Raw genomic sequence first — 27,058 nt, forward strand, 5'->3', positions numbered from 1 at the left:
TCTAGAGGAACACCCATCCCATTCCATTGTGCCTGGGGCCACCCTGCTCTCCAGCAGAGGCCGTCTAGGCAGGGTTTGCAGTGTGGTAGCGCCCCCTTGTGTTGAGTGTCGGAGCTGCAAGCCTGACCTGAAGAATTGAGAGAAGCAAGGCAACCCCTCACCCCCCCAACCACCACCACCATCCCAGGACTACCGAAACCACCAACCTATCCCTTCCCCCTTTCCACTTCCTATGATTCCACCCTGGACACCTGTACTTAAAGGGGTGGGACTCTGGGGGAGGGAGGCCGAGGAAAAAGTCAGAGTTTCCGTCTGGTGCGGGAGTAGGCGGGCAGCCCTGACCGACTCTGGAAAGAGTGGAGCGGGTACCTACCGGACAGAGGGCCAACCGGAGAGAGGATGGGAAGCCCTTCTGCGACCTCTTCTCAGAGCGCTTCCGAGTTGCCACACTGCCCTCCTGTGGATGCCTCAGACACGGCTCACCCCAGGATGCCTGTCTCCTGGATCCCAGGGTCAGAATTCAGGTGAGACCTGACTCCAGGACCAGAGTGCTATCCTAGAACTCCGAGGGGGGGGGGGGGGGGGTTAAGGGGTGGAGTAAGAAAGTCTCGTGTCCCCTTTACCTAAAAATGGGACTTCTTTTGTTTTTCACCTACCTGAGTCATTTGGAAGTCAAACCCATGCCTCGTAGGAGGTTTACAACCTGCAGCATCCTCTTATCTTCTTTCCAGCCTAGGGCCAGGAGAATCCCTGGTGTCCCGATCTCACATTTATTAAAGGTCCTTACATTTCTAATTTTGTAGTTTAAAAAAATTTCTGTAGATATCTTATAAACATCATTATATTATTGCATTGTTTGTGCTAAATTTTTTTCATAAATATTTTAAATATACCAAGCATTTAAAAACCATTTTAATATTTCTTAATTTTATAATATATCACAGGCTGAAAAAATGGATATGATTGAGGTCACTCCCAAACCAGGGAGGTGTGCCCCCAGCCCACATAAAAAGTTAAACCGACCCCGGGGAAGTGGCACTCCTGTAATCCCAGAGGCTCAGGAGGCTGAGGCAGGACAATCACAAGTTCAATGCCAGCCTCAGCAATTCAGTGAGGCCCTAAGCAACCCAGGAAGACCCGATCTCTAAATAAATAAAATATAAAAAAGGACTGGGGATGTAGCTTGGTTATTAAGTGCCCCTGAGTTCAATTCCTGGTGAAAGAAAGAGAAGGAGAAGGAGGAGGACCGGAGGGAGAGGGGGAGGGGAGGAGGAGGGGAGGAGGAGGAGAAGGAGTTGTTAAACTGTTTTTCATTCTTTTCCAGACTATAAACTAGCTCTTGTAACCATATGGTAGTGTCTTCAGCTCTACCTCTCCTTTCAGACAAAGAGGTTTCCTCATCATGAAAAACTCTCTCTTGGATACTGCAGAATTTCCCCCCATTTTTTCCTGTTCTCTCAAGCCAAAGTTTTTTAGAGCTGTCTACATTCTTTCACTTGTTTTTAACCCAACCTCTACATCTGCAATCCATGCATTTTCTAAGTGGTGCACCTTGTAATCCCAGAAAGATCACAAGTTCAAGGCCAGCATGGGCAATATAGACCCAGTCTCAATTTCACCTTTTATATTTTGTCGGAAGCCATTCTCACACGTGACTGGGTGACTCCCGGTTAGGGTCTGAGGCGCTCTGGCTGTGTCGGAGCTTTCCCGGCCCTCTCCTGATGAGAGAACCTGTCCGTGTGGGGGTGTAACTGACCACTGACCCCGGAGGCCCAATCACTGACCCTGACCTTGGAGTGCGGCCCCCCCCTCAACCTTCATTGGATGGAATTCTCCCCTGAATTTCTTGCTCCCCAATAAAAGGCTACTCCCTGGCGTGCTCTCTCTCTCTCTCTCTCCTGCTAGCCCTGAGTAATCTTTGCTGCCCTGCCGGGCGTTTAGTGGAGGGAACCAGAGAGGGGAGCCGTCTCGGACCTGGTCATAGAAAAAGGTAACTGAGTCTGTGTGTTTATTTCGATCTCGCTAGCTAACTTTTATGCCAAGAACCTCATTAATGAAACCATTGCGCTGGCCGCATGGTAGAATTGGCGCCCACGAGGGGGGCATTCTAGATTAGCTAGATTGAGTGGGAGCGCGCGCTATAAAGATAAAGAAAAAAGTAAAGATAAAGGAAGTAGTGACAATTTGGGTCACAAAAGGAAGTGGTGACAATTTGGGTCACAAAAGTACCTTAAGATATTGAAGGAAAGAGACGTTAAATTAATTAAAATAAAAAATTCAACTTCTACCTATAAGAAAATGTAACTATTTTAGACAGTATAATTAATCAGAAAGGAAAACAGATAAAGAAAGCTCAGTTATTACAATTCTTAGAGATTGTAGGTAAATATTGTCCTTGGTTTTGTGAACAAGAATCTCCAAATTTACTTACTTGGGAGAAATTAGGAAGAAAGTTACAAAAGGTCTGTCTTTCAAATGAATTACCTGGAGGCATAGATAATATTCAGAGAACCTGGACGGCTTTGGAAGTTTGTCTTTTTGAATATATGGGCCAGAATTCGTGGCCCCCTGAAGACCTGCTAAAAGGCATTCAAGGGGCCATCAAGTCTATTCAAATGGAAAATCCGCCTGAGGCTAAGTTAATTCCTTTTCCCTTAAGCCACTTAAAAACAAAGGCACTAGGGACCAGGCCCAAAGTTAAAAATGTAAATTTAAATTTACAAAATCAGGCTACTCCACAGGGAGATTATGGAGAGCAATATCAGAAAGGAGATACCTCCAAGGTCCTAGACAGCCCTCCAAGGGAGGTAGACGATCTTCCTGGAGAGAAAAATGTGGAAGAGGTTCCTAGAGGGGCTCAGAGTTCTTCTCAGCCATGTGACTTAAAAGCCCAATTTCAAAATGGCGACAGCACAGAACCTTTACCAGCTAATCTATGGGGAAGAGATATTTTAACCAAAATGGGATTGTTATTAGTTACTCCTAACTCTATAAGGTCAGTTGAAGAAGTTAGTCAAAGGTATTTTCCTGGAGATGATAAGGAGACCCTTCAGGAAGAGTATCTGTTTACAAACCAGTCTCCACGACAAAGATTAGTAAATGCTCCAGGCCAAAATTTTTATTAGGGGCCCTGAGTACTTCCCCGATCCCTAAGACAACTGAAAAAATCACCTGGCTCACAGAGGAGCCTATATGGATTTCTCAGTGGCCCATCTCAGGGGAAAAGCTTAAAATAATTCACAGGCTAGTTGAGGAACAACTTCAGGCTGGTCATATAGAACCAACGCTTAGTCCTTGGAACACACCTATTTTTGTTATTAAGAAAAAATCAGGAAATTGGAGATTACTACGGGATTTAAGGGCAATAAATCATGCAATTCAGCCTATGGGATCCTTACAGCCAGGACTTCCCTCTCCCACAGCCATTCCTTTAGATTATAGCTTGATGGTAATAGATTTAAAAGACTGTTTTTTCTCTATAAGGTTACATCCTGGAGATTGTGAGAGATTTGCTTTCACTGTCCCAACAATTAATTTTAAGAAACCTGTTAAAAGATATTGCTGGAAAGTACTCCCACAGGGAATGCGTAATAGTCCTACTCTGTGCCAAAAATACGTAGACCAGGCGATAGATCCCATAAGAAGTAGCTTTCCTGATGCATATATTATTCATTTTATGGATGATATATTATTGGCTCATGCTAATCCAGAGGTACTTTCAGAAATTTTTACTCAGTTAGAGACTTCGCTTGCAGCAATGGGTTTATGCATAGCTCCTCAAAAAATTCAAAAAGTGTCACCTTTTCAATATCTAGGTCAGATAATTCAAGGACGTACAATCCGTCCTCAAAATCTTCAGATAAGAATTAAGGAGTTACATACCCTTAATGATTTTCAAAAGCTATTAGGAGATATTAATTGGCTGAGGCCATCCTTAAAACTAACTACTTCTGAGTTAAGTCCTTTATTTCAGATATTACAAGGAAATCCTTCTCCAACCTCTCCACGTCAGCTAACTTTAGAGGCTAAAACAGCTTTAAAAAAAGTTGAAAATGCAATTAAAAATGCACAGCTTACTAGAGTTGATCCTAAGGAAATGGTGTATTTATTAATATTTCCAACTGAACATACACCAACAGGAGCCATATGGCAAAAATTAGGAGTTATTGAGTGGATTTATTTATCCCACTCCCCTCAAAAAACATTAATTCCTTTTCATGATTCTATAGCTCAGTTAGTAATTAAGGGTAAAACTAAGATTTTACAATTAATTGGATCTGAACCTGATATCATAATTATTCCATTTTCTGTTCAACAGATTAATTGGCTTTTTCAAACTTCTAGCCCATGGCAAATAGCTTTTGCTGATTTTCCTGGCCAGATAGATAGTCACTATCCTCGTGATAAGATTATACAATTTACATCATTAACGTCACTTATTTTTCCAAAGATTGTACGTGCCCATCCTATAGATGAAGCCTTATCAGTGTTCACTGATGGATCAAGTTCAGGTAAAGCAGGATTTTATAGTCGTGTTCACACAGAGGTAATACAAACTTCTTATACTTCTGCCCAAAGAGCAGAGCTTCAAGCTCTGATTTGTGCCTTAACTTACTTTGCAAATGAGCCTATTAATATTTATTCTGACAGCTTATATGCAGTCGGAGTTACTAAAAATATTGAAACTTCAGTTATTGGGTATACTTCATCACAAGAGTTATTTAAATTATTTCATAATTTACAAAAGGCAGTGCTAATGCGGAAATATCCATGTTTCATAGGACATATACGAGCTCATACTAATCTTCCAGGACCTTTAGCTTCAGGTAATAACAAAATTGACAAACTCGTAGCTTTTTGTCAACAGATGTCTTCATATGACTGTGCACTAGCTTCCCATTCCTTACATCATCAAAATGCTTCTAGCTTACGTAAAAAATTTAATATTACTAGAGAACAAGCTCGTCAGATTGTAAGCCAATGCCCTAAGTGTGCTATTCACACTCCATCTCTGCCATCAGGGGTAAATCCCCGTGGATTAAAGCCAAATCAAATCTGGCAAATGGACGTAACTCATATTCCTCAATTTGGTAAGCAGTGTTATGTACATGTCATAGTGGACACTTATTCTAGATTTATTTTTGCCACAGCACGTACTAAGGAAAATTCTCAAAATGTAATTTCTCATTGCCTAGCAGCTTTTTCTGTTTTAGGATGCCCTATACAGATTAAAACAGATAATGCTCCAGCTTATGTGAGCTCTTCTTTTCAACAATTTTGTCAAGAGTTTAAAATTAATCATAAAACAGGAATTCCGTATAACCCCCAAGGTCAAGCCATTGTAGAACGAGCTCATTTATCTATTAAACTTCAATTACAAAAATTAAAAAGGGGGGATAGGCTTATGACTCCCCAAAATAGCCTTAATCATGCCTTGTTTGTTTTAAATTTTTTAAACTGTGACGCAGAAGGTCACACTGCTGCTGAGAGACAAATGTCTCCCTCAGTAACAGGCCCTTTAGGCAGAGTTTTGTGGAAAGATTTACAAACCGGTCAGTGGAAGGGCCCAGACCCGGTGCTTATATGGGGCAGAGGGCATGCTTGTATTTTCCCAGAAAATTCTTCTCGTCCTATTTGGGTGCCTGAACGTGCTATCAGACATGGAAGAGATAGAACCCAGATTCAAGCGACTGGGGATCAACCCAGAGGAGCCCCCATCCAGAAGGAGGAGATATCGGAAAAGGATGAAGAAAGACCAGATTGACTCAGCCAAAAAGCTGATTTCATGGAAAGGCGTAAAGAAGCTAACAACCCAGGCTTCCAGAATACTTTGAGACCTAGGAGAAAAGAGGACCCCAATGATGATGGTAGCAACAGTAATTGCCCTACTGGGCTGTCAGGTAAAGGGGGATCAAGTAGACACTTACTGGACGTATTTCCCAGATCCACCCCTGGTACACCCAGCTGTGTGGACTGGAGAATCTATTCCAGTATTTACTAATGACTCATTCATGATGGGAGGATTTACAGATACTCATATTACTCCCAATCATGTGACTAGATTTAATTATCCTGGCTATAGTCCAATTACCCTTGTGTTGGTCCCACGATAAACATGCTGGCTGTCTGAAAGTATCATTCGAAGAAAAGACAGCGATTGGTAGACCTAGACTGACAAATAATTCTATTTATGGAGATTTAAAGCCTAATACTAGATCAGTAATTAAGATGGGACTTTCCCATAATAAGCCAGTCATTTCTACAAAACCTCCACAGATACACCACTGTCCAAATAGTTCTACAATTGAGATTGGCACCTTTCCTAAATGGATGGATTGTATAAATCCCTTTCCTGTACAACATAAGGTGTCTAAAGATAGTGGGTATATTTTAGACTGGTCTCCAAAAATTGATAAGAGACAATTACGAAGAAATTCTGCTATGACACCTGCAGGATTTGTTAGTAATATTTTGACTTATAGTAAAGGTGGTGTTCAAAAAGATATTTGGCATTTAATTGCTGCCTCAGAATTCTTACATTTTACAGACAGACCCTTACCAAGATTTATTGGCAAGAACTGTAAAGAGGGATCTTGCTATGGCTTACGAGCTTGTGTCCAATCTCCTTATGTTTTAATCATTGGAAATGTAAAAGTTAAATGGATAGATGACAGATATATTGTTACTTGTAATAAATGTAACCTAACCAATTGTATTACTAGGTATAATGGAGGAAAAGGAGTGCTGATACTTCATCAGCCCTCTTTTGTTTTATTACCTGCTAATATTTCAGAGCCATGGTATGCTGATGCTGGTTTACAAGTCTTGCAGCAAATTCATGCCCAGCTGGCAAGACCTAAACGTGCTATTGGAGTTATAATTGTTGGTGTTTTGGCGCTAGTCTCTTTTATTGCATCAACTGTCTCTGTGTCTCTGACATTGTCTCAGAATATTCAGCATGCAAAATTTCTTAATAATTTAGCTCAAAATACTTCCAAGGCTCTGCGTAATCAAGTAAATATTGATGAAAAGATTGAAACTAAATTAAACGCCTTAGAGGCAACTGTTATTGACATAGGTAATAAACTTTCAGCCTTAAAATTTAAAGCAAGGCTTAAATGCCATGCTAATTATAAGTATGTGTGTGTTACAGCTGGCAAGTACAATGCTTCTCTCTGGGATTGGGAGAAGGTTAAAAACCATTTGTTAGGTATTTGGCAAAATAGTAATAATAGATTGGATATTCTGGAACTTCATCACCATATCCAAGATATTCAAAATAATAGAGCTGATTTTTCAGATCCTTCTTCTTTGGCTAACCAAATATTAAAGGAGTTAAATGGATTCAACCCTGGAAATATTATTAAACACTCGGCCTGGTACATTATTGGATTATTCTCTTTGCTGCTAATTCTTTATTGCGTTGTAATTGTAGGATGGCGAGTCTTCAGAACAAGAATGCAGAAACTCCAGAGAGTGAACCGCCGCCTCATTTTTGCGAAAAGAAAGGGGGAATATGTCGGAAGCCATTCTCACACGTGACTGGGTGACTCCCGGTTAGGGTCTGAGGCGCTCTGGCTGTGTCGGAGCTTTCCCGGCCCTCTCCTGATGAGAGAACCTGTCCGTGTGGGGGTGTAACTGACCACTGACCCCGGAGGCCCAATCACTGACCCTGACCTTGGAGTGCGGCCCCCCCCTCAACCTTCATTGGATGGAATTCTCCCCTGAATTTCTTGCTCCCCAATAAAAGGCTACTCCCTGGCGTGCTCTCTCTCTCTCTCTCTCCTGCTAGCCCTGAGTAATCCTTGCTGCCCTGCCGGGCGGTTAGTGGAGGGAACCAGAGAGGGGAGCCGTCTCGGACCTGGTCATAGAAAAAGGTAACTGAGTCTGTGTGTTTATTTCGATCTCGCTAGCTAACTTTTATGCCAAGAACCTCATTAATGAAACCATTGCGCTGGCCGCATGGTAGAATATTTTTTATTTATTTTAACATATATTTTTTAGGTGTAGATGGACACAACACAATGCCTTTATTTTTATATGTTGCTGAGGATTGAACCCGGGTCCCACCCATACTAGGCGAGCGCTCTACCGCTGAGCCACAATCCCAGCCCAATTTCACCTTTTTCAAATTAAAATATTTATTATATATCTTTATTTACCTGTCAGATTAGCAGATTGACAAAGACTTAAAAAGTAGCAAGAATAATTAGAAGCAGACATTCCCACACCTGTTTTTTTCTTAAACTTTATATTTTTTTATCTTTTCAAATTAGTTATACCTGACATTTATGCATTTTGATATATCATACATAAATGGGATATAATTTCTCATTCTTCTGATTGTATTTGTTGTAGAATTACATCAGTCATGCAGCCATATATAAACATAAAGTAATAAAAACTGTTTCATTCTACTAGGTTTCCTGTCCCCGTATCACCTCTCCTCCTTCACTTCTCTCTACCTAATATAAAGTAACTCTATTCTTCCCTAGTGCCCCCGCGCCCCCCGTTGTGAATTAGCACCTGCATATCAGAGAAAACATTTGGCCTTTGGTTTTTTGGGATTGGCTTATTTCACTTAGCATGATATTCTCCAACTTCATCCATTTACCAGCAAATGCCATAATTATATTCTTCTTTAAAGATGAGTAATATTCCATTTTTTCAAAATTTAATTTTGAAATTTGAAAAATAAATTTTTAAATTATTTTTTAGTTGTAGTTGTACATAATACCTTTATTTTACTTATTTATTTTTATGTGGTGCTGAGGGTCGAACCCAGGGCCTTGCACATGTGAGGCGAGCGCTCTATCACTGAGCCACAACTTCAGCCCTGAAATTTGAAATTTTTTTTTTTAAAGAGAGAGTGTGTGTGTGTAGAGAGAGAGAGAGAGAGAGAATTTAATATTTATTTATTTTTTTAGTTTTTGGCGGACACAACATCCTTGCTTGTATGTGGTGCTGAGGATCGAACCTGGGCCGCACGCATGCCACTCGAGCCGCTACTGCTTGAGCCACATCCCCAGCCCCCTGAAATTTGAAAATTTTTGAAAAAAAATTTTAAAAGACTGGGTTTTAGCTCAGGAGTAGAGCACCCTTGGATTCAATCTCTAGCAACTGAAGTTAAAAAAAAAAAAAAAAAAAAAAAGCCAGCAGGCATTTACTGAAACTTCTTCCTATGAGGACTTCATGACCCCTTTCTTCCCTCACCTGTACTTTCTTTGGCCTCATTTTAGCATCTAACACAATTTAAAGCTCCCATTTCCCTTGTCTCTCATGAACCAAGTCACCTTGTCAAGGAAAACTGAAGGGCCAGACAAGTGTCATTTTATACCAACCCAGGACCTCACCTCTATACCTCAAGCGGAGAGTCAACTGAACTTCTTCCTCCTCTTTCTCTTTTTCTTCATATTCATTGAACTCAGGGCCTTGTGCATGAACACGCTACCACTGGTAGCCCTGACCTTATTCATATGCTCTATTAATTCCAGTTTCTATCCTTCAAATTAAATATAATATGCAAATTCTTATTTCATATTACATACAGCCCATGAAATATCTGAATCTATAGTTTTCATGAATTCTGTTGCTCACTAAATTTTTCTTTATTGAAAGCCTTTCTAGCGGGCTTGTGCTATAGCTCAGCAATAGAGTGCTTGCCTCACATGTGAGGCACTGGGTTCGATCCTCGGCACCACATAAAAATAAAGACATTGTGTCCATCTACAACTAAAAAATAAATTTAAAAAAGAAAAGAAAAGAAAAGCCTTTCTAGTCCCATAAATAGCTTCTTACATGACATGACTTAGAGACCCCTCAACATCCTATTACCTCCCTCTGAACTGGGGTATTTCATTTTATTAATCTTTTAAGAGTGGCTTTTTCCAGTACATGGAGAAGCAGTATCATATTTTTGATTAGTGGTGAGTATTCTGGAATTACACAATCTGGATCTCAATCCAATCTTTATTACTTCCTACTCAGTGACTTCCTATAAATTATCTTCCCTGAGCTTCGGTTTCCTCATCTTTAAAGCACAAATAATAATATGAAGGACAGTTGAGTGGATTAAAAGACGTCCCTGATGAATCATTGTTTCATCTATTCATTCAACAAGCATTTCTTGCTGGTCATGGTGGCACACATCTGTGATCCCAGTTCCTCGGGAGGCTGATGGCTTTAAACTTGCTATCCTTGGCAACATAGTGAGACCCTGTCTCAAAATTAAAAATTTTAAAAGTAGTTTGGGAGGTAACCTAGTGGTAGAGCATCTGCCCAACATGTGCTTGGCCCTGGTTTGATCCCCAGCACCTCTCCACACCACACACACACATATGAAAGGATTTATTGAGTACCCACCAGTGCCAGACTTTGTTTTTGGTACTGCAGTCATAACCGAAACAAAAAGATCTTTGCCCTCATGAAACTTACATTCTCGTGAGAGGAGCAGGCAGTAAATGTGACAAAGGAGTAAAATATAGAATAGTAGAGAGTAATAAGTGCTAAGAAGAAGAGTCGGTTGAAGAAGAGAAAGAATTGGAGACGCAATCTCAGGTAGTGTTGCCAGGGAAGGACCCACTAACAGAGGTTACCAGGGAACAAGCCAGGTGGTTCTTGGTAAGAAGAATATTAAAAATAATAGCATATACCATACACCCTGAGGTGAGAGCATGCCTACCAGATTAAAACCTCAGAATATGGTAGTGTGGCTGGAACAGAATGCTTGAGGAAGAGAATAGCAAAAGAGGAGATCAGACACACGTAACAAGACAAAATCCTATAGTGCCTTGTAAGCTATTGCAGAAAATGGCTCTTACTCTGACTGAAATAGGAAGCGTTTGGAGTGGAACAGAGGAAGGATAGAACCTTTTAGCAGAGTGTAAATACTCATTATTATTAAGACAATCGTTCAATGTGATTTGATCAGTGGAGTAATCATCCCTAACTGTTATATAATGCTTACCTTGTGCCAAGTCACTAATTCTTTGATACTCCTTTCTTCAAAAGAAAAAAACTAATTGATCTCCTGGAATGTGGTCTGGCCTTTGGTGATCTGTCTCTTTTAGAATCTGGGAGAAGTGACACTATGTGACTTCCAAGAGTAAACAATCAATCACGCACAGCGGTGCAAGACTGTAATCCAAGAGATGTGGGAGACTGAGGCAGGAGGATGGCAAGTGTTAAGGCCAGCCTTGGCAATTTAGCAAGACCCTGTCTCAAAATCAAAAATACACACCTGTAATCCCAGTGGGTTAGGAGGTTGAGGCTGGAGGATCAAGTGTTCAAAGCCAGCCTCAGCAAGAGCAAGGCACTAAGCAACTCAGTGAGACCCTGCCTCTATATAAAATACAAAATTGGGCTGGGGATGTGGCTCAGTGGTTCAATGCCCCAGAGTTCAATCCCTGGTACAAAAAAAAAAAAAAATAGGGCTGGAGGATCACGTGTTCAAAGCTCAGTGGTGAGTACCCCTAAATTCAATCCCCAGTACCAAAAAATTAAATAAAATTAAAAAGGTGAAGATATAGCTCAGGATTAGAGCATCCCTGGGCTCCATCGCCAGTATTACAAAAATAAATTTTAAAACTGCTTATATTGTGAGGAAATGTGTATCCAGCAATAAATAACTAATACAGATTTGGGAACTGGAACATAGCCTGCTATGATGAACATAAAAGTAAGACTGACTATGCAATCAGGAAAAGGAGAAAAACTGGAAGACTTTGAGAAGTCTTTGAAAGTCTCAAATGCCTTAAAGTGACCAGTAGAAACATGAGGGCCTTTAAAGAGATAGCCAGGGAAGATTTAAAGGAAAACAAGGAAGTGTTTTTGAAACTAAAAAGAAAAGAGGATTTTTATGAAGCAAGTTTAGTTTCAGTAGTTAATCTGTAGTAATGTGGAAAGAAGAAAATGTAGCTACTTAATGGGAAATATAAATAAGACTTTCAGGCAAAGCATTGAAGATGACACCTGGTTTCTTTTTTGCTGTTTAAAATATAAGAAGAGAGAGATAAGCTGGGGGTAGGGGGATACTGTTTAAAAGAAAAGGAAAGGGGGAAAAAAAGACAAAGAAAAAGGAGACAGAAATTGTTATATTTTATTTATTTATTTATTTAGGTGCTGGGAATTGAACTCATGGGCACTTAACCACTAAGCTACATACCCAGCCCTTTTTTGTACTATATTTCAAAACAGGGTCTCACTGAGTTGCTTAGGGCCTCAATAAGTTGCTGAGGCTGGCTTTAAACTTTCGATCCCCCTGCCTCACCCTCTCAAGCCACTGGGATTATGGGCATGCTGGATTTTTAAATTCTCAGTCTCTCTAGATAGCATATTATGCTGAAAGTTTAAAATGGCTTCTAGGAAAACATCAAATCTAGGGTATTTTCAGAAAATAGAGATGCAGTTAAGACTGACTATAACTTCCTTTATTAAGATCTAAGGGGAGTTGGGGTTGTAGCTCAGTGTCAGAGCACTTGCCTCACATGTATGTGGCACTGGGTTTGATCCTCAGCACCACGAAAAAAAAATAATAATAAATAAAATAAAGGCATGCTGTCCATCTACAACTGCCAAAAAATAAAAATAAAAAATAAAAAATGATCTAAGAACAGGGCTGGGGTTGTGGCTTAGAGGTAGAGTGCTCACCTACCATGTGTGAGGCCCTGGGTTCTATCCTCTGCACCACATAAAATTAAATAAATAAGAGGCTGGGACTGTGGTTCAGTGGTAAAGCACTCACCTAGCACGTGTGGGGCGCTGGGTTCAAGCCTCAGCCCCACATAAAGATAAATAAATAAAGGTATTGTCCATCTACAACTAAAAAATAAATATTAAAAAAAAGAAAATGACAGAGACAATAAAAAATGTGAAGAAGGCTTTTAACCTTCAGTCTTCTACAGCAAAAATCAGGCTAAGAAAACCACACAGTTGCAAGCATGGGCTATCTTTTATGGAAAAGGAAAACTTAGAAGGCTTTCTTAGAAGGAGTCTACACTTGGAGCCAAGAGCTATGGAAAATTATGCTCAGGCTTTGAATTCTAATCAAGGAATGACCAATCTGTATTCTGTTGGATTTGTTGCTGTTCTTTTGTTTTGATTTGTTGTATTTGAGATAGAACCCAGGGGCGCTTTACCATTGAGCCACATCCCTAGCTCATTTTATTTTATTTATTTATTATTTTTAGTTGCAGATGGACAGGATACCTTTCTTTCTTTCTTTCTTTCTTTATTTTTAAGAGAGAGAGAGAGAGAGAGAGAATTTTTAATATTTATTTTTTAGTTTTCGGTGGACATGACATCTTTATTTTATTTGTATGTGGTGCTGAGGATCGAACTCAGCGCCCCGCACATGCCAGGTGAGTGCGCTACCACTTGAGCCACATCCCCAGCCCCTTTTTTTATTTTTATAGGATGCTGAGGATCGAACCCAGTGCCTCCCAGGTGCTAGGCAAGCATGCTACCACTGAGCTACAGCCCCAACCCCCCATTTTATTTTTTATTTTGAGACAGGGTCTTGCTAAGTTGTTTAGTGCCTCACCATTGCTGAGGCTGGTTTTGAACTCAACAATCCTCCTGCCTCCACCTTCCCAGCCCTTGAGATTATAGGTATGTGCCACTGAATCCAGCTTCTGTTGGATTTTAGAATTTCTATGGACAAGTAAGTCTTTTGTATGTCCATTTTCCCATTTTTCAAGTAGGAACAACTATAGAAGTTATCCTGTGCTAATCCCACATCCCACCACTATGATGGGCCAAAGCAGGGAATATAAATTCTCTCTTTAGTTCATAGGTTTTCCAGATCAACAGGAACTATACTCAAGGAGCTGTACTTAAGGAATTAGTCCTGGGGAGCCTCATCTGTATCTGGCCCTGTTATTTCTTTTTATTTTGTTGTGGTACTGGGATTGAATCCAGGTCTTCACACACACTAGGTAAGGGCCATGGATCTATTTTAGACAAGAAGATTCTGGACTTCAAGCTGACATAATAAAGGGATGAGACTTTTGGGTGCCTCAGGAGAATTAAGTAAATTTGCATATGTAAAGGACATGCATCTTTGGGGACTAGAAGGCAGATCATGGTCGGGATCCTGCAGGATGGATCCCAAAGATCCTTATCTCTTAATATCTGTTTTCTTATGTGTTTTCCTATAAGGCAAAAGAGTGACCTATGTAATTAAAGGGATACTGCAGAAATGATGGAGTATGATTTCTGACACTTGGTATTAAAAACATCGTAATTTCCATTTTGCTTTATTTTGGATTGATCTTTCTGGGGGAAGCCAGCTGCCTTATCATGAGGATACTCAAATACTGTGGAGATCAGCACATGGAAAGGGACTGGATCTTCCTGCCAACAGCTAATAACTTACTTGCCAAGCAGGTGAGTCATTTTGGAGGTGAATTATCCATCCCCAAACCTTTAGATGACTGCAATTAAGCCAGAATCATCCACTGCTTCTGAATTGCTGACCCAGAAAACCAATGAGAAAATAAATGTTAGTAGATTTAAGCCACTGAATTTAGAGTAATTTGCTATACAGAAGTAGATAGCTAAACATTAACATTATCATCATCCCCATTTTATTCATGGACAAACTTAGACATACAGAAATAAAATGTTTGCTAATGTCATTCAACTTAAATAAATGGTAAAACTGGGATTTGAATCCAGCTAGGCTGACTCCATATTGCTTCTCTAGTATTCATGCGATTGCACTATGTTATTTATTCACATGCATTTAGAACCATCTGAAATCTTTTATTCCTTTTTATACAAACAATGGTTAAGTCAGCTATCCTTTTTGTAAGTTGGTGTTTTAACCTAAGTGTAGAATTTTGGAGTTTTTTCTGTCATTGTAGATACTCTAGATCCATTGTTTTAGGTGGTCAAAATCTTTAGAGTCTTTTTTTTTTTTTTTAAGCATACTGGGGATTGAACCACGGGCTTAACAAAGTGCTCTACCACTGTGCAACATTCCCATCCCTTCTCTGTGTGTGTGTGTGTGTGTGTGTGTGTGTGTGTGTTGGGGGGATACTGAGAATTGAACCCAGAGGTCCTCTACAACTAAGCTACACTCCATCCCTTTGCTTTTCATTTTGAGACAGTCTCACTAAATTGGCCAGCTGCCCTTGAAACTGCAATCCTTCAGCTTTAGCCCCTACCCTGAGTAGCTGGGCTCACAAGCATGCCACCACTCCCGGTTTGTCTTCTACCTTTCAATTCCAATTCATGTTCATCTTAAAATCTGATTAATTTTGTATGATATGTCAAAATACATTCTACTGTCATGTATAACTAAAAAGAACAAATAAAAAATTAAAAGAAAAAAACATGATTATCTTACTTTCTGCATCTTCATTCATTCAGATATTTAATTTTTTATATGTTGACTGGGATTCTCCAGATTGATGTCAAGTTTTAGGGATTGTGTGTGTGTAGGATCTTGTAGATTATACCCAGGCGCTTGTGCATGCTAGGGAAGTGCTCGACCACTGAGCCATACTCCAAGCCCATTGACATCAGTTTTTTTGTGGTTGTTATTTTGTTTTTAGTATTTATTCTTAAGTTTTAGGTGGACACAATATCTTTATTTTACATTTATGTGGTGCTAAGGATCGAACCCAGTGCCTCATGCATGCTAGGCGAGCACTCTACCACTGAGCCACAACCCCAGGCCCCTTGACATTAGTTTTGATGTGTTTACTATGAACATACTTCAGTCTGAGACTGCTAGTTCAACCCAGATTTTCCTATTGGCTTAAATCCAGATTGTCTGCATTTATGGTACTGCCTAAGTAATACTCCCAAAAAAGAATTATTTTAGAATAATGTGTCTATTTCTTGGTAAACTTTGCCAACTTCCTTGGCAATTATCCTTATGGATCAGGATCTAGTCAGGAAAATAGCCCATGCCAGACAGTCAAGAGAAGAAATTTAACAGAAATATAGTCACAAATATGATTAAATTGCTAAAAAGCCAAAAAGGAAATGTTGAGATAGGCCATGGGTTAGCAACAGCAGGAAGCTGGAAGAACAAAGAGAGGAGGTCGGGCTTCCTAGAGAGAGCTAGTACCATAGAAGATGTATAGTTCCTACTGAAAATAAAGCTGAAGCAGTGAGACAGTGTACATCCTGGATCCTCCTTTCCCCTCCCCTCCAGCTTTCCACCAAGCCTCCTAATAGCAGAACCTAGACCAAAGTCACTCTGCAAAGAAGCCTGGGAAATGTAGTTTACAAGAAGAGATAAAAGAATGAATCTGAAAGCAGACAGGTGAATGATTGACAGGTTATCTCTTCCCTCTTTGCGTAGTCACAAGCCATCTGTTTTAAAATCTCTTCTAGAAATTAGGCAGATTTGAAAGTCCTTGCTGTGAATATTCTAGAATCCATCATGTTTAACAGCAAGGACTCTGATCCTGACAGCTTGATTCAAGTTTAGGTTCTTGTACATGCTAGTATTTAGATCTGAGCAAGTTATCTGACCGTGACTCAGTTTCCTCAATTTTAAAACAAGGACAAAAATAATACCTACTTCCTTGAGGTGTGGTGAGCATTAAGTGAGATAATGTATGTGAAGTGTTTTAAACAGTACCTAGCATAAAAAAGATATTTTAAAAACTAAATATCTGGGGCTAGGGTTGTGGCTCAGTGGTAAAGCGCTCGCCTAGCATGTGGGAGTCCCTGGGTTTGATCCTCAGCACCACATAAAAATAAATAAATAAAATAAGTGTATGTGTCCAACTACAACTAAAAAATAAATATAAAAAAAAAAAAACCTAAATATCTGCTGGGCACAAAGGCACATGCCTATAATCCCAGTGACAGAGGGTGAGGCAGGAAGTTAGTAAGTTTGAGGCCGGCCTCAGCAACTTAGCAAGGCCCTAAGCAACTTAAGCAAAACCTGTCTTTTAAAAAAAAAAGGTGGGGGAGGGGAGCTGGAGATGTAGCTGAGTGGTAAAGTGCCCTGGATCAGTCGCCAATACAAAAAAAAAAAAAAAACCTAAACTAAATATCTGCCCTTTTCCATTACTTCCACTATTTTCAATAATTCCCTAAAGATTTCCAAGAATGTTTCTACAGGCCCATTCCCAAAGATACTTGTGGTCTAAATATGATTTATGTGAACCTAAGCCAGGCGCAGTGGCACATACCCGCAGGCTCAGCAACTAGGGAGGCTGAGTCAGGAAGATCACAAGTTCAAGACCAGTCTGGGCAACTCAAAAGAAAATAAGGGGAAGATATGTGGCTCAGTTAAAGTACCCCTAGGTTCAATCCCCACTAACACAAAAACAAAACAAAAATATATGGACCTAGACTCTTTAATTTTCTCCTACTATTTTCTTTATTTCTTCTCCCTACCCCTCTTCCTCTCTCTCTCTGATTCTTGAATTCACTCTTAAATATTAACCCCTCAAGGGCTGGTGATGCAGCCCAGTATAGAACACTTGCCTAGCATGTGTGAGGTGCTGGGATTCATTTCCAACACTGAAAAAATAATAATAATAATTAACCCTTCAAATTTGAGACATGGCCAACTTTTGGTACTGTGGATTTAACCCAGGGACACCTGCCAGGTACCTAGTACAGGGAGCACAGCCAACACTCACACCAAAACTCCATAAGTGCTTTTAGGACTTAAATGATTCAGTTTCCCAACCTCTTTGCCCTGCTTCCCTTTGCATCCTCCCCCTACCTTCAAGGTCCTATCAAAGCCTACTGTCATTGGGGAGAGTAGAGACAGTTAGGACATGGAACCAAGGTCCAAGGGAGGAAGTGCATTTATACCACTAACTCTATGGCTTCAGGTTATACTGAGGTCCATAAGCAACAAAAGGCATTAATAGAGAAGGGCTTGATATGATTTGTAGAGGGAAAAGAGTAATAAAGATCAGAATTTGTCTATCCAGAGCCAAGATCACTCAGTTCAATCCTTAACTTCACCATTTACAGGCTGAGTACCTCTTAACTGAAACTCATGGACCAGAAGCATTTTGAAACTTTAAAAAAATACTGCATATACCTAGGGGCTGGGGTTGTTGCTCAGCAGTAGAGCGCTTGCCTAGCATGTTCAAGGCCCTGGGTTCAATCTTCAGCACCACATAAAAAATAAATAAATAACATAAAGGTATTGCGTTCAATTACAACTAAAATAAATAAATAAATATTTTAAAAATGTGCAGATACCTAATGAGAAATATTGGGGATGGAACCCAAATCTAAACATGAAATTCATTCATGTTTCATAAACTACTTATACACACAGCCTGAGAGTAATTTTATACAATAGTTTTAGTATTTTGTGCCTGAACCAAAGTTTCATGGGGCAGAATTTTCCACTATAGTGTCACTCTGATGCTCAAAAGATTTAGGATTTGGGGAGCATTTTGGATTTTGAATTTTCAGATTAGGGATGCTCAACCTATACTAGATTCTGGGCAAAATACTTAAATTATCCATGCTTGCATTTCTTTATATGCAAAATGGGAGGTCACCATAGTATCTAGTTCACAGGGTTGTTGAAAAAATTAAATGAACAAATACATATTTACTATGTATGTAGTTAAGTGCTTACTTAAGTCTTTGGCTGAAATATTGGGGGAGATAGGCTAAAAAAGGTTTGCAATTAACCCCAGTTAGAATGGCTATTATCAGAAAGAAAGAAAAACCCCAAACAAAAACAAAGAAAAAAAGACCCAACAACAAATGTCGGTAGGATATGGAAAAAAAAAAAAAAAAAACACTTTTACACTGCTGGTGGGAAGGTCAATTAGTATGGCTACTATGGAAAACAGCATGGAAGTTCCTCAAGAAACTGAAAATAGAACTACCATTTGGTTGGGCTGTACACACCTCCTGGGAAGGAGTGTGAAGGAAGTGAAGTCAGCATACAAAAGAGATACATGCATGCTCCTGCTTTATTGTGCCACTTTTCATCATAGCTAAGAACAGAATCAGCCTATGAATCACCAGATGAATAGATAAAGAAAATATGATGCACATACATTTGTTTGCAATTAGTTATTGTTTATTATCTATCCCTGTCATAGGAAATCAGTAACCCCAACCCTACATAAACTAGAAATATGTCCTGTGATTGCTAATAATAGTTGCCATCAGATATAGAGCACTATCTCTAGTCTGGCAGTGTGCTTTAGTACTTAACTTGCATTATCTTCCTAAATGTTCACAACAACAAGAGGGAATTACACTGTTATAAACCTCATTTTATAATAGAGACACACAGAGAGGTTAAGTAATTTTCTTAAGATCACATAGGAAGCACGTAGTAAAATCATATTTATTCACATATTTACCTATCATTTATTGAGTTATTACCGTGTGCAGGAGAGAATCTCTGTGGGTACAAAGGTAAACAGTCTAGGCCTCAGCCTATAGGAAGTTTCAGTTTCCAGAGAAGGGGCGGGGTAGGGTCGGGAATGATGCATAAATAAATGCCACAACAAATAATTACAATACCGTGTGGTAATTGCTACCCAAAGTCTCACTACCAAAAGTGCTACTAGATTTCAGGCACTGGGACAAGAAAAAGTACTGAGAACTTAAGGGTTCAAAGGAAAGCCATTATATCTATGGAATTGCATGATCTTTGACAAACATGTTATAAACGCATCCTGTAACAAAAAATAAGTTACACTCAAAGTCTAGCCAAGGGCTGGGATTGTAGTTCAGTGGTAGAGCGCTCGCCTAGCGCGAGAGTGAGGCACTGGGTTCGACTCCCAGCACCACATAAAAAAACTAAATAACAAAATAAAGGTATTGTGTCCATCTACAATCAAAGGTATTTTAAAAAGAAAGAAAAGAAAGTCTAGTCAAAGCAGGGTTAAAGTGGAAGCTGAAGCTGTTTGTCAAGGGCCGGCTGGGCAAGTCCCAGCCAGGGCCGGAAAGGGGTTAAGGCAAGCAGGTGGGCGGGGCCCGCGGGTTGATTGGCAGGGGTGGGACCAGACTCGCCACCCGCCCCTCCCTCCGCCCCTGCTGCTAGGACTCCAGCGCAGCCTAGGGTACTGCCTGGGTGAGGGCCAGGGAGCCGGGCCCAGCCGCCTCTCCCCCTCCCCTGCTTCCCAGTCGCGTACCGAGGGCTGGACGCGCTGGGGAAGTTGAGCCGCGCCGGGCCAGCCCTGGAATCTGACAGTCGCCAAAGTTTGGACCGAAGAGGAAGTGGCCTCAAGCCCCGGCAGGTGGCGGCCAGGCCTGGAGAGGGGCATTCGCGGCCTGCGGGTCGGCTCTAGGCGAGGGCGCGCGCCAACACCGGCAGAGCCGAGTCCCAGCCTTCGATTGCCCGCCCCGATCAAGGACGCGCGGCGACGGCCGGAGAAAACAACTCCAAAGTTGGTGAGAGGCACCGCCCCTACTTCAGGGCGGCTGGCGCCTCCCCGCCCCCAGCCCTGGCATCCGGAGCACAGGTCGAGCCAGGGCCATGGAGCCCCCGCGGGGCTGCTGCACTGGGGAGCCGGGACGCCCGCAGCACTGCCGCCTCTCCACTGGGTAGACGACAGAAGCTCCAGGACTCTTCCTGCTCCTCGAAACGGCCCAGGATGCTGCCGGCTGTCCTCTTCCCCCTTCTCCTTGGTAAGAACCGAGACGAGCTAAGCGCGCGACACCCCGCCCGAGCTGGGACTGGGCTCTAACTCCCTCCTAGGCGATCACTCAACCGGACCTTCCTGCCCGTACCACCAGCCCCCACCGCAGCCAGCGCTGCCGGCCCCAACCTCTGGAAAGTCCCCATAGGCTGCATTCAGCCTTCGTCCTCTCTCTAGCTTCCCCAGATCACCCTATCAACCCCACAGGCACTGCTGGACGACCTGCCTTTGAGGTCACGCGTGGCAGCCTCCCCTGAGCTCCACTACCCCTTCTCATGAACCCCGGAAGCCCAGAAGTCCCAGACCAGCTTCGTTTCCTCCTTGAGTTGTTCAGGTGAAAAAAACTTAGAGCGACTCACAGCCCTGCCCTTTCTCGCTTTCCCTGTAGGAGGCGCTCTGGCGCATCCAGACCTGAACATTTTCCCAAGTCCTGGTGAGTAGATGGAGCCCCGGGCTCCGCGGGTTTTGGCGATGAAAGGGAACCCAAGAGAATGACTCTCTTCTCTGAATTCCATGAGAACTGCCATAGTTTTACAGTGGAGTTCATCAATCTTTTATTTTGCATATGGGAAAACTGATACCCAATGTGGGCCCTCACCTGGCAGTTGTTATGTACCTTTTCGGGTTTTTCCATGGAATGTCTCTGCTTGCTCTAACTCAAAGAGTCCTTCTCAAAATAGAGAAATATTACCTACTCCTCCTCCCTCACCCAGTGACTGGTGCAAAGCAGAGCTCAATATTGTGGTGTTAATATTTAAATCAGGAGGAGTGGAGAGAGGGAGAGAGGGGCCAGTGGACTATTATTAGGGGCAGTGGGCTCTGCTCCATCTTGAAGAGCCCAGGCCCTTGGAGGTCATAAGCCTGGATAGGAGTGGGATGTTAAGGGGCTCTATATCAGTGTCTCCACCTTTTTCCCTCCAGCTTGTGAGAACCCTCCTGCACTGCTCTTGGAAGTGCAAGGCACCTTACAGAGGCCCCTGGGCTGGGACAGGCGCAGCTCCCCTGCCAACTGCACCTGGCTCATCCTGGGTAGCAAGGAGCAGACGGTAACAGTCAGGTGAGAAGCAAGGAAAGATCCCATTCCTCTCCCCTGCCCCTTCCCGCTCCACTGTGGAAAAAAAATCTTCAGAGATCACTTGTTTGTGGACTTATCATCCTTGCCAACAGAAGAGTCGAATTTTATTTTGCCTAGTTTACCCTAAAACATTGACTTGTTCCAGCCTGTCATGGTAACAGTGGGTTGCAGTGGACATCTAGCTTAAGTCCTGAACATCTCCTAAGGACCGTGGTTACTCTAAATGGTCCTGGACTCAGGCAGGACTGTTCTGAAAAGTCCTTCAAAGCATTGCACGTCCCTGTCTGGAATTTAAAAAAACTACTCTCTAGCCAATGTGGTGGTGCATGCCCCTAATCTCACCAACGTGGGAGGCTGAGACAGGAGGATCACAACAAGTTCAAGGTCAGCTTGGCAAATATTAGCAAGATCCTGTCTCAAAATAAAAAGAGGGGCTGGGGTTGTGGCTCAGAGGTAGAGCGCTCACCTAGCATGCGTGAGGCGCTGAGTTCGATCCTCAGCACCTCATAAAATAAAAAATAAAGTTATTGTGTCCACCTATAACTAAAAAATAAATATTTAAAAAATAAAATAAAAAGGGCTTGGGATGTAGCTCAGTGATACAGCACCCCTGGGTTCAATCCCCAGTACTATAAACAATAGCAACCTACTACTTAATCAGCTTAGAACCTTCCTTAACTGCCTCAGATCTGTTTTTGTGGGTTTTTTTAAAGTGCTTGGGATTGAATTCAGCACCTGACACGTTAGGCAAGCACTCTTCCACTGAGCTACAGTCTAGCACCCTTCCATATCTGTTAAACATTCCATCTCCCTAGGCTTCTCTGACCTTGGGTCATGGCATTGGGGCCCATTTTAAGTACCTGACTGTTTGTCTTACATGGTTCACTTGCTATGAATTTTCTCAGAAAAGGGTAGGCAAAGGGGGAGGGCAATCTGGGGAGAGGCTGTTTTGGCAGAGGGAGCCATATGCTATGAGAATCTCAGGTCTCACTTTCCTAGTACTGGGGTGTTGGTGAGTTCTATTTAATTGAACTGTGTAGTAATTGTCAGTTTTTGCCGGCACAATACTTGGGTGACATGCTGCAACAACTCAAAAGCAATAAACCTATTTTTCACTTAATTTCTGAACACAGGTCAGATTTTTCCAGATGGCTCTAGGATATATTTCATGGTATCATTGTGTCACTGGTCTCTGTTAGGACTATGCCCATTGATGAGATTAACTGCAAAAGAATTTGGCTGAGCTTTCATTTGAATCATGGATGAGCAGGTGTTTGTGCTTCTTGTGCTAGAAGGCCTGGTGGCGCTGGAGGAGAAGGAAGCCAGCATCAATCAAGAACATTTTATGTACTGCTTTTCTCTACCCCTGTAGGTTCCAGAAGCTGCACCTGGCCTGTGGCTCAGAACGTGTAATCCTGAGCTCCCCTCTCCAGCCACTGATCTCCCTATGTGAGGCACCTTCTAGCCCTCTTCAGCTGCCAGGGGGCAATGTCACCATCACTTACAGCTATGCTGGGGCCAGAGCACCCATGGGCCAGGGGTTCCTGCTCTCTTACAGCCAAGGTAGGCTGGACGGAGAAGTCTGAAGGGCTGTTAGAGTGGGCAGTACAAGCACAAATAAAGAGAGAAACGTCCTGAGGGCTCTGGTGTTTCACAGTCCCTCTCCATGATGCCTCTGCAGATTGGCTGATGTGCCTGCAGGAAGAATTCCAGTGCCTGAACCACCGCTGTGTACCTGCTGCCCAGCGCTGTGATGGAGTTGATGCCTGTGGTGATGGCTCTGATGAGGCAGGCTGCAGTTCAGACCCATTTCCTAGCCTGACCCCAGGCCCCACCCCCACCCTGCCCTGCAATCTCACCTTAGAGGACTTCTATGGGGTCTTCTCCTCCCCTGGCTATTCACACCTGGCCTCAGTCTCTCATCCCCAGTCTTGCCTGTGGCTGCTGGACCCCCATGATGGCCGGCGACTAGCAGTGCGCTTCACAGCCCTGGACTTGGGTTATGGAGATGCAGTGCACGTGTATGATGGCGCTGGACCCCCAGAGACCCCTCGGCTGCTACGCAGTCTCACTCACTTTAGCAATGGCAAAGCTGTCACTGTGGAAACACTGTCTGGTCAGGCTGTTGTTGCTTATCACACAGTTGCTTGGAGCAATGGTCGGGGCTTCAATGCTACCTACCATGTGCGGGGCTACTGCTTGCCTTGGGACCGACCATGTGGGTTAGGCTTAGGCCTGGGGGCTGGTGAAAACCTAGGTGAGCGCTGCTATAGTGAGGCCCAGCGCTGCGATGGCTCATGGGACTGTGCCGATGGTACAGATGAGGAAGACTGTCCTGGTTGCCCACCTGGACATTTCCCCTGCGGGGCTGCTGGCACCCCTGGTGCCACAGCCTGCTACCTGCCTGCTGATCGCTGCAACTACCAGACATTCTGTGCTGATGGGGCAGATGAGAGACGCTGCCGGCACTGCCAGCCTGGCAACTTCCGATGCCGAGACGAGAAGTGTGTGTATGAGACATGGGTATGCGACGGGCAGCCAGACTGTGCTGATGGCAGCGATGAGTGGGACTGCTCCTATGCCCTGCCCCGCAAGGTCATCACAGCTGCAGTCATTGGCAGTCTAGTGTGCGGCCTGCTGCTGGTCATCGCCCTGGGATGCACCTGCAGGCTGTATGCCATTCGCACACAGGAGTACAGGTCAGTGGGAATGGGACTGGCAATAGAAGAGTGAGCACTCTTTACAGATGAAGAGACAGGACCTGTGCAGCTACAGGAGACCATGAGGGTGCCCGCCTTGGGAATGAGTTTCCTGTGACCAGCTTGTTGCTTAACGCTTGAAAGACAGGTCTAGATTATTTATGAAAGAAGTCTCAAGGAAAGAAGGGATATAAGATGACCTGAGGAAAGCTATAGCATAGCTCCAGCTGTCCTGACCTGAGGGTGAAGGGAAGAGGCCTATCCAAGCGGAGCAGGCCACCCTGGCTGGGAACCACCAGTGACTGACTAGCCCTCCTTCCTTCCAGCATCTTTGCCCCCCTCTCCCGGATGGAGGCTGAGATTGTGCAACAACAGGCACCTCCCTCCTACGGGCAGCTCATTGCTCAGGGTGCCATCCCGCCTGTAGAAGACTTCCCTACAGAGAACCCTAATGATGTAAGTCATCCCCAACTCAAGCACCTCCTTGTTCCAACCAGCTGTGGCCTCATTACTGCACCCTCCTGCATTCAGCCACTTGGCCCTCTGACTCTGATATCTGCCTCTTCTCTTGCAGAACTCAGTGCTGGGCAATCTGCGTTCTCTGCTACAGATTTTGCGCCAGGATATGACTCCAGGAAGTGCCTCAGGTGGTCGCCGCCGCCAGCGGGGCCGCTCAGTGCGTCGTCTGGTTCGCAGGCTCCGCCGCTGGGGACTGCTTCCCCGAACCAACCCCTCATCTCGGGCCTCTGAGACCAGACCCCAGGTCACACCTCCTGTTGCTTCTCTTGAGGCCCTGGATGGCAGCACAGGTGCAGCCCGTGAGGGTGGAGCAGTGGGTGGGCAGGATGGGGAGCAAGCCCCACCACTGCCTGTCAAGTCCCCCCTCCCATCTGCCAGCACATCTCCAACCCTACCTTCTGTCCCTGAGACCCAGGGGCCACTGCCCTCAGTCCCTCTGGAGCCATCAGTATTGTCTGGAGTGGTGCATGCCCTTCGAGGCCGCCTCTTGCCCAGCCTGAGGCCCCAAGGACCAACCTGGATTCCACCTGGACCCCACACAGCGGTCCTGGCCCCAGAGGATGAGGATGATGTGTTGTTGATGCCACTAGCTGAGCCAGCGGTCTGGGTGGTAGAGACAGAGGATGAACCACTGCTTGCCTGAGGGGACCTGGCTCCTCTGGGGGGCGGGGTCTAGTCACAGTGGCACACCCTTTTAGAGAGTGGCTTAGCTTCCCCACTGACCACTGTAGCTACTGGAAAGTTAGGTGTCCCTCAGTCAGGGAGAGGGCTCACTGAGAGCTTCCTCTACACAGCCACAAACCACAGTTCCTTTCCCACCATCCTTTCCCTATCCTACCACTATCCAGTTGAGTGTTTTTAAAAAGCAAAGTTCTTAAAGGGTCCTAGGCCTGGACACTCCATCCTTGCCAAACCCCAACCCCAAAGTGGCCTTAAACACAAGAGTGACAATTGACTGGAGACCCTCCAGCCCCAAGGGGAGGATTTGGATAGGGCCTGAGGTTTTGCCAGTCTCCATCCCTATAGAGCCTGGCTCACAAAAAGAATGCAACAAATGTTTTTGTCCCACACCTACAGCATTGCCCAAGAAATCAAGGTAAAAAAAATAAAGTAATCATAAATTTTAACATTTTGTAAATCAGCTCTGAGCCTGAGCCTGGCCTCTCTCCCCATCTTGGTTTATGCTCCCTCTTGTTGCTCCTCTCTCTGAAGGTATTTGTTAGCCCTTTGCATGTTGCCCTCTTCCTATCCATCTTTCAGCCACCCCACCCTTGATTTTTATGCCCCCCCTTTTTTTTTATTGGTTATTCAAAACATTACAAAGATTGCAGAATCACATCGGTTACACATCCACATTTTTACATAATACCATAATAGTAACTGTTGTATTCTGCTACCTTTCCTATCCTCTACTATCCCCCCTCCCCTCCCCTCCCATCTTCTCTCTCTGCCCCATCTACTGTAATTCATTTCTCTCCTTATTTTTTTTCCCATTCCCCTCACAACCTCTTATATGTAATTTTGTATAACAATGAGGGTCTCCTTCCATTTCCATGCAAATTCCCTTTTCTCTCCCTTTCCCTCCCACCTCATGTCTCTGTTTAATGTTCATCTTTTCTTCCTGCTCTTTCTCCCTGCTCTGTTCTTAGTTGCTCTCATTATATCAAAGAAGACATTTGGCATTTGTTTTTTAGGGATTGGCTAGCTTCACTTAGCATAATCTGCTCTAATGCCATCCATTTCCCTGCAAATTCCATGATTTTGTCATTTCTTAGTGCTTCGTAGTACTCCATTGTGTATAAATGCCACATTTTTTTAATCCATTCATCTATTGAGGGGCATCGGGGTTGGTTCCACAGTCTAGCTATTGTGAATTGTGCTGCTATGAACATCGATGTGTATACCCCTTGAAAGGTAAGAAAATTCAAGGAAGCAGGGTGCAGTGGTGCATGCCTATAATCTGAGCAGCTCGGGAGGCTGAGGCAGGAGAATGGCGATTTCAAAGCCATCCTCAGCAAAAGCGAGGTGCTAAGCAACTCAGTGAGATCCTGTCTCTAAATAAAATACAAAATAGGACTGGGGATGTGACTCAGTGGTTAAGTGCCCCTGAGTTCAATCCCTGGTACCAAAAGGAAAAAAAAAAAAAAATTGAAGGACCCTAA

General features: G+C 43.3%; 1 protein-coding gene across 1 annotated transcript; it reads left to right on the forward strand.

The window, feature by feature from the left end:
* The first annotated feature begins 19,974 nt into the window (after positions 1-19,974).
* Lrp10 (LDL receptor related protein 10) lies at positions 19,975-26,037 on the forward strand. Its single transcript, XM_076849992.2, has 7 exons — positions 19,975-20,592; positions 20,992-21,036; positions 21,525-21,660; positions 23,051-23,241; positions 23,360-24,377; positions 24,704-24,833; positions 24,952-26,037. Exons 1-7 carry the CDS (start codon positions 20,559-20,561, stop codon positions 25,537-25,539), a joined length of 2,142 nt encoding a protein of 713 aa, XP_076706107.2. The 5' UTR covers positions 19,975-20,558; the 3' UTR covers positions 25,540-26,037.
* The last annotated feature ends 1,021 nt before the right edge of the window (positions 26,038-27,058 follow it).

Source organism: Callospermophilus lateralis, chromosome 3, assembly GCF_048772815.1.
Source record: "Callospermophilus lateralis isolate mCalLat2 chromosome 3, mCalLat2.hap1, whole genome shotgun sequence".
Classification (NCBI taxonomy): Eukaryota; Metazoa; Chordata; class Mammalia; order Rodentia; family Sciuridae; genus Callospermophilus; species Callospermophilus lateralis.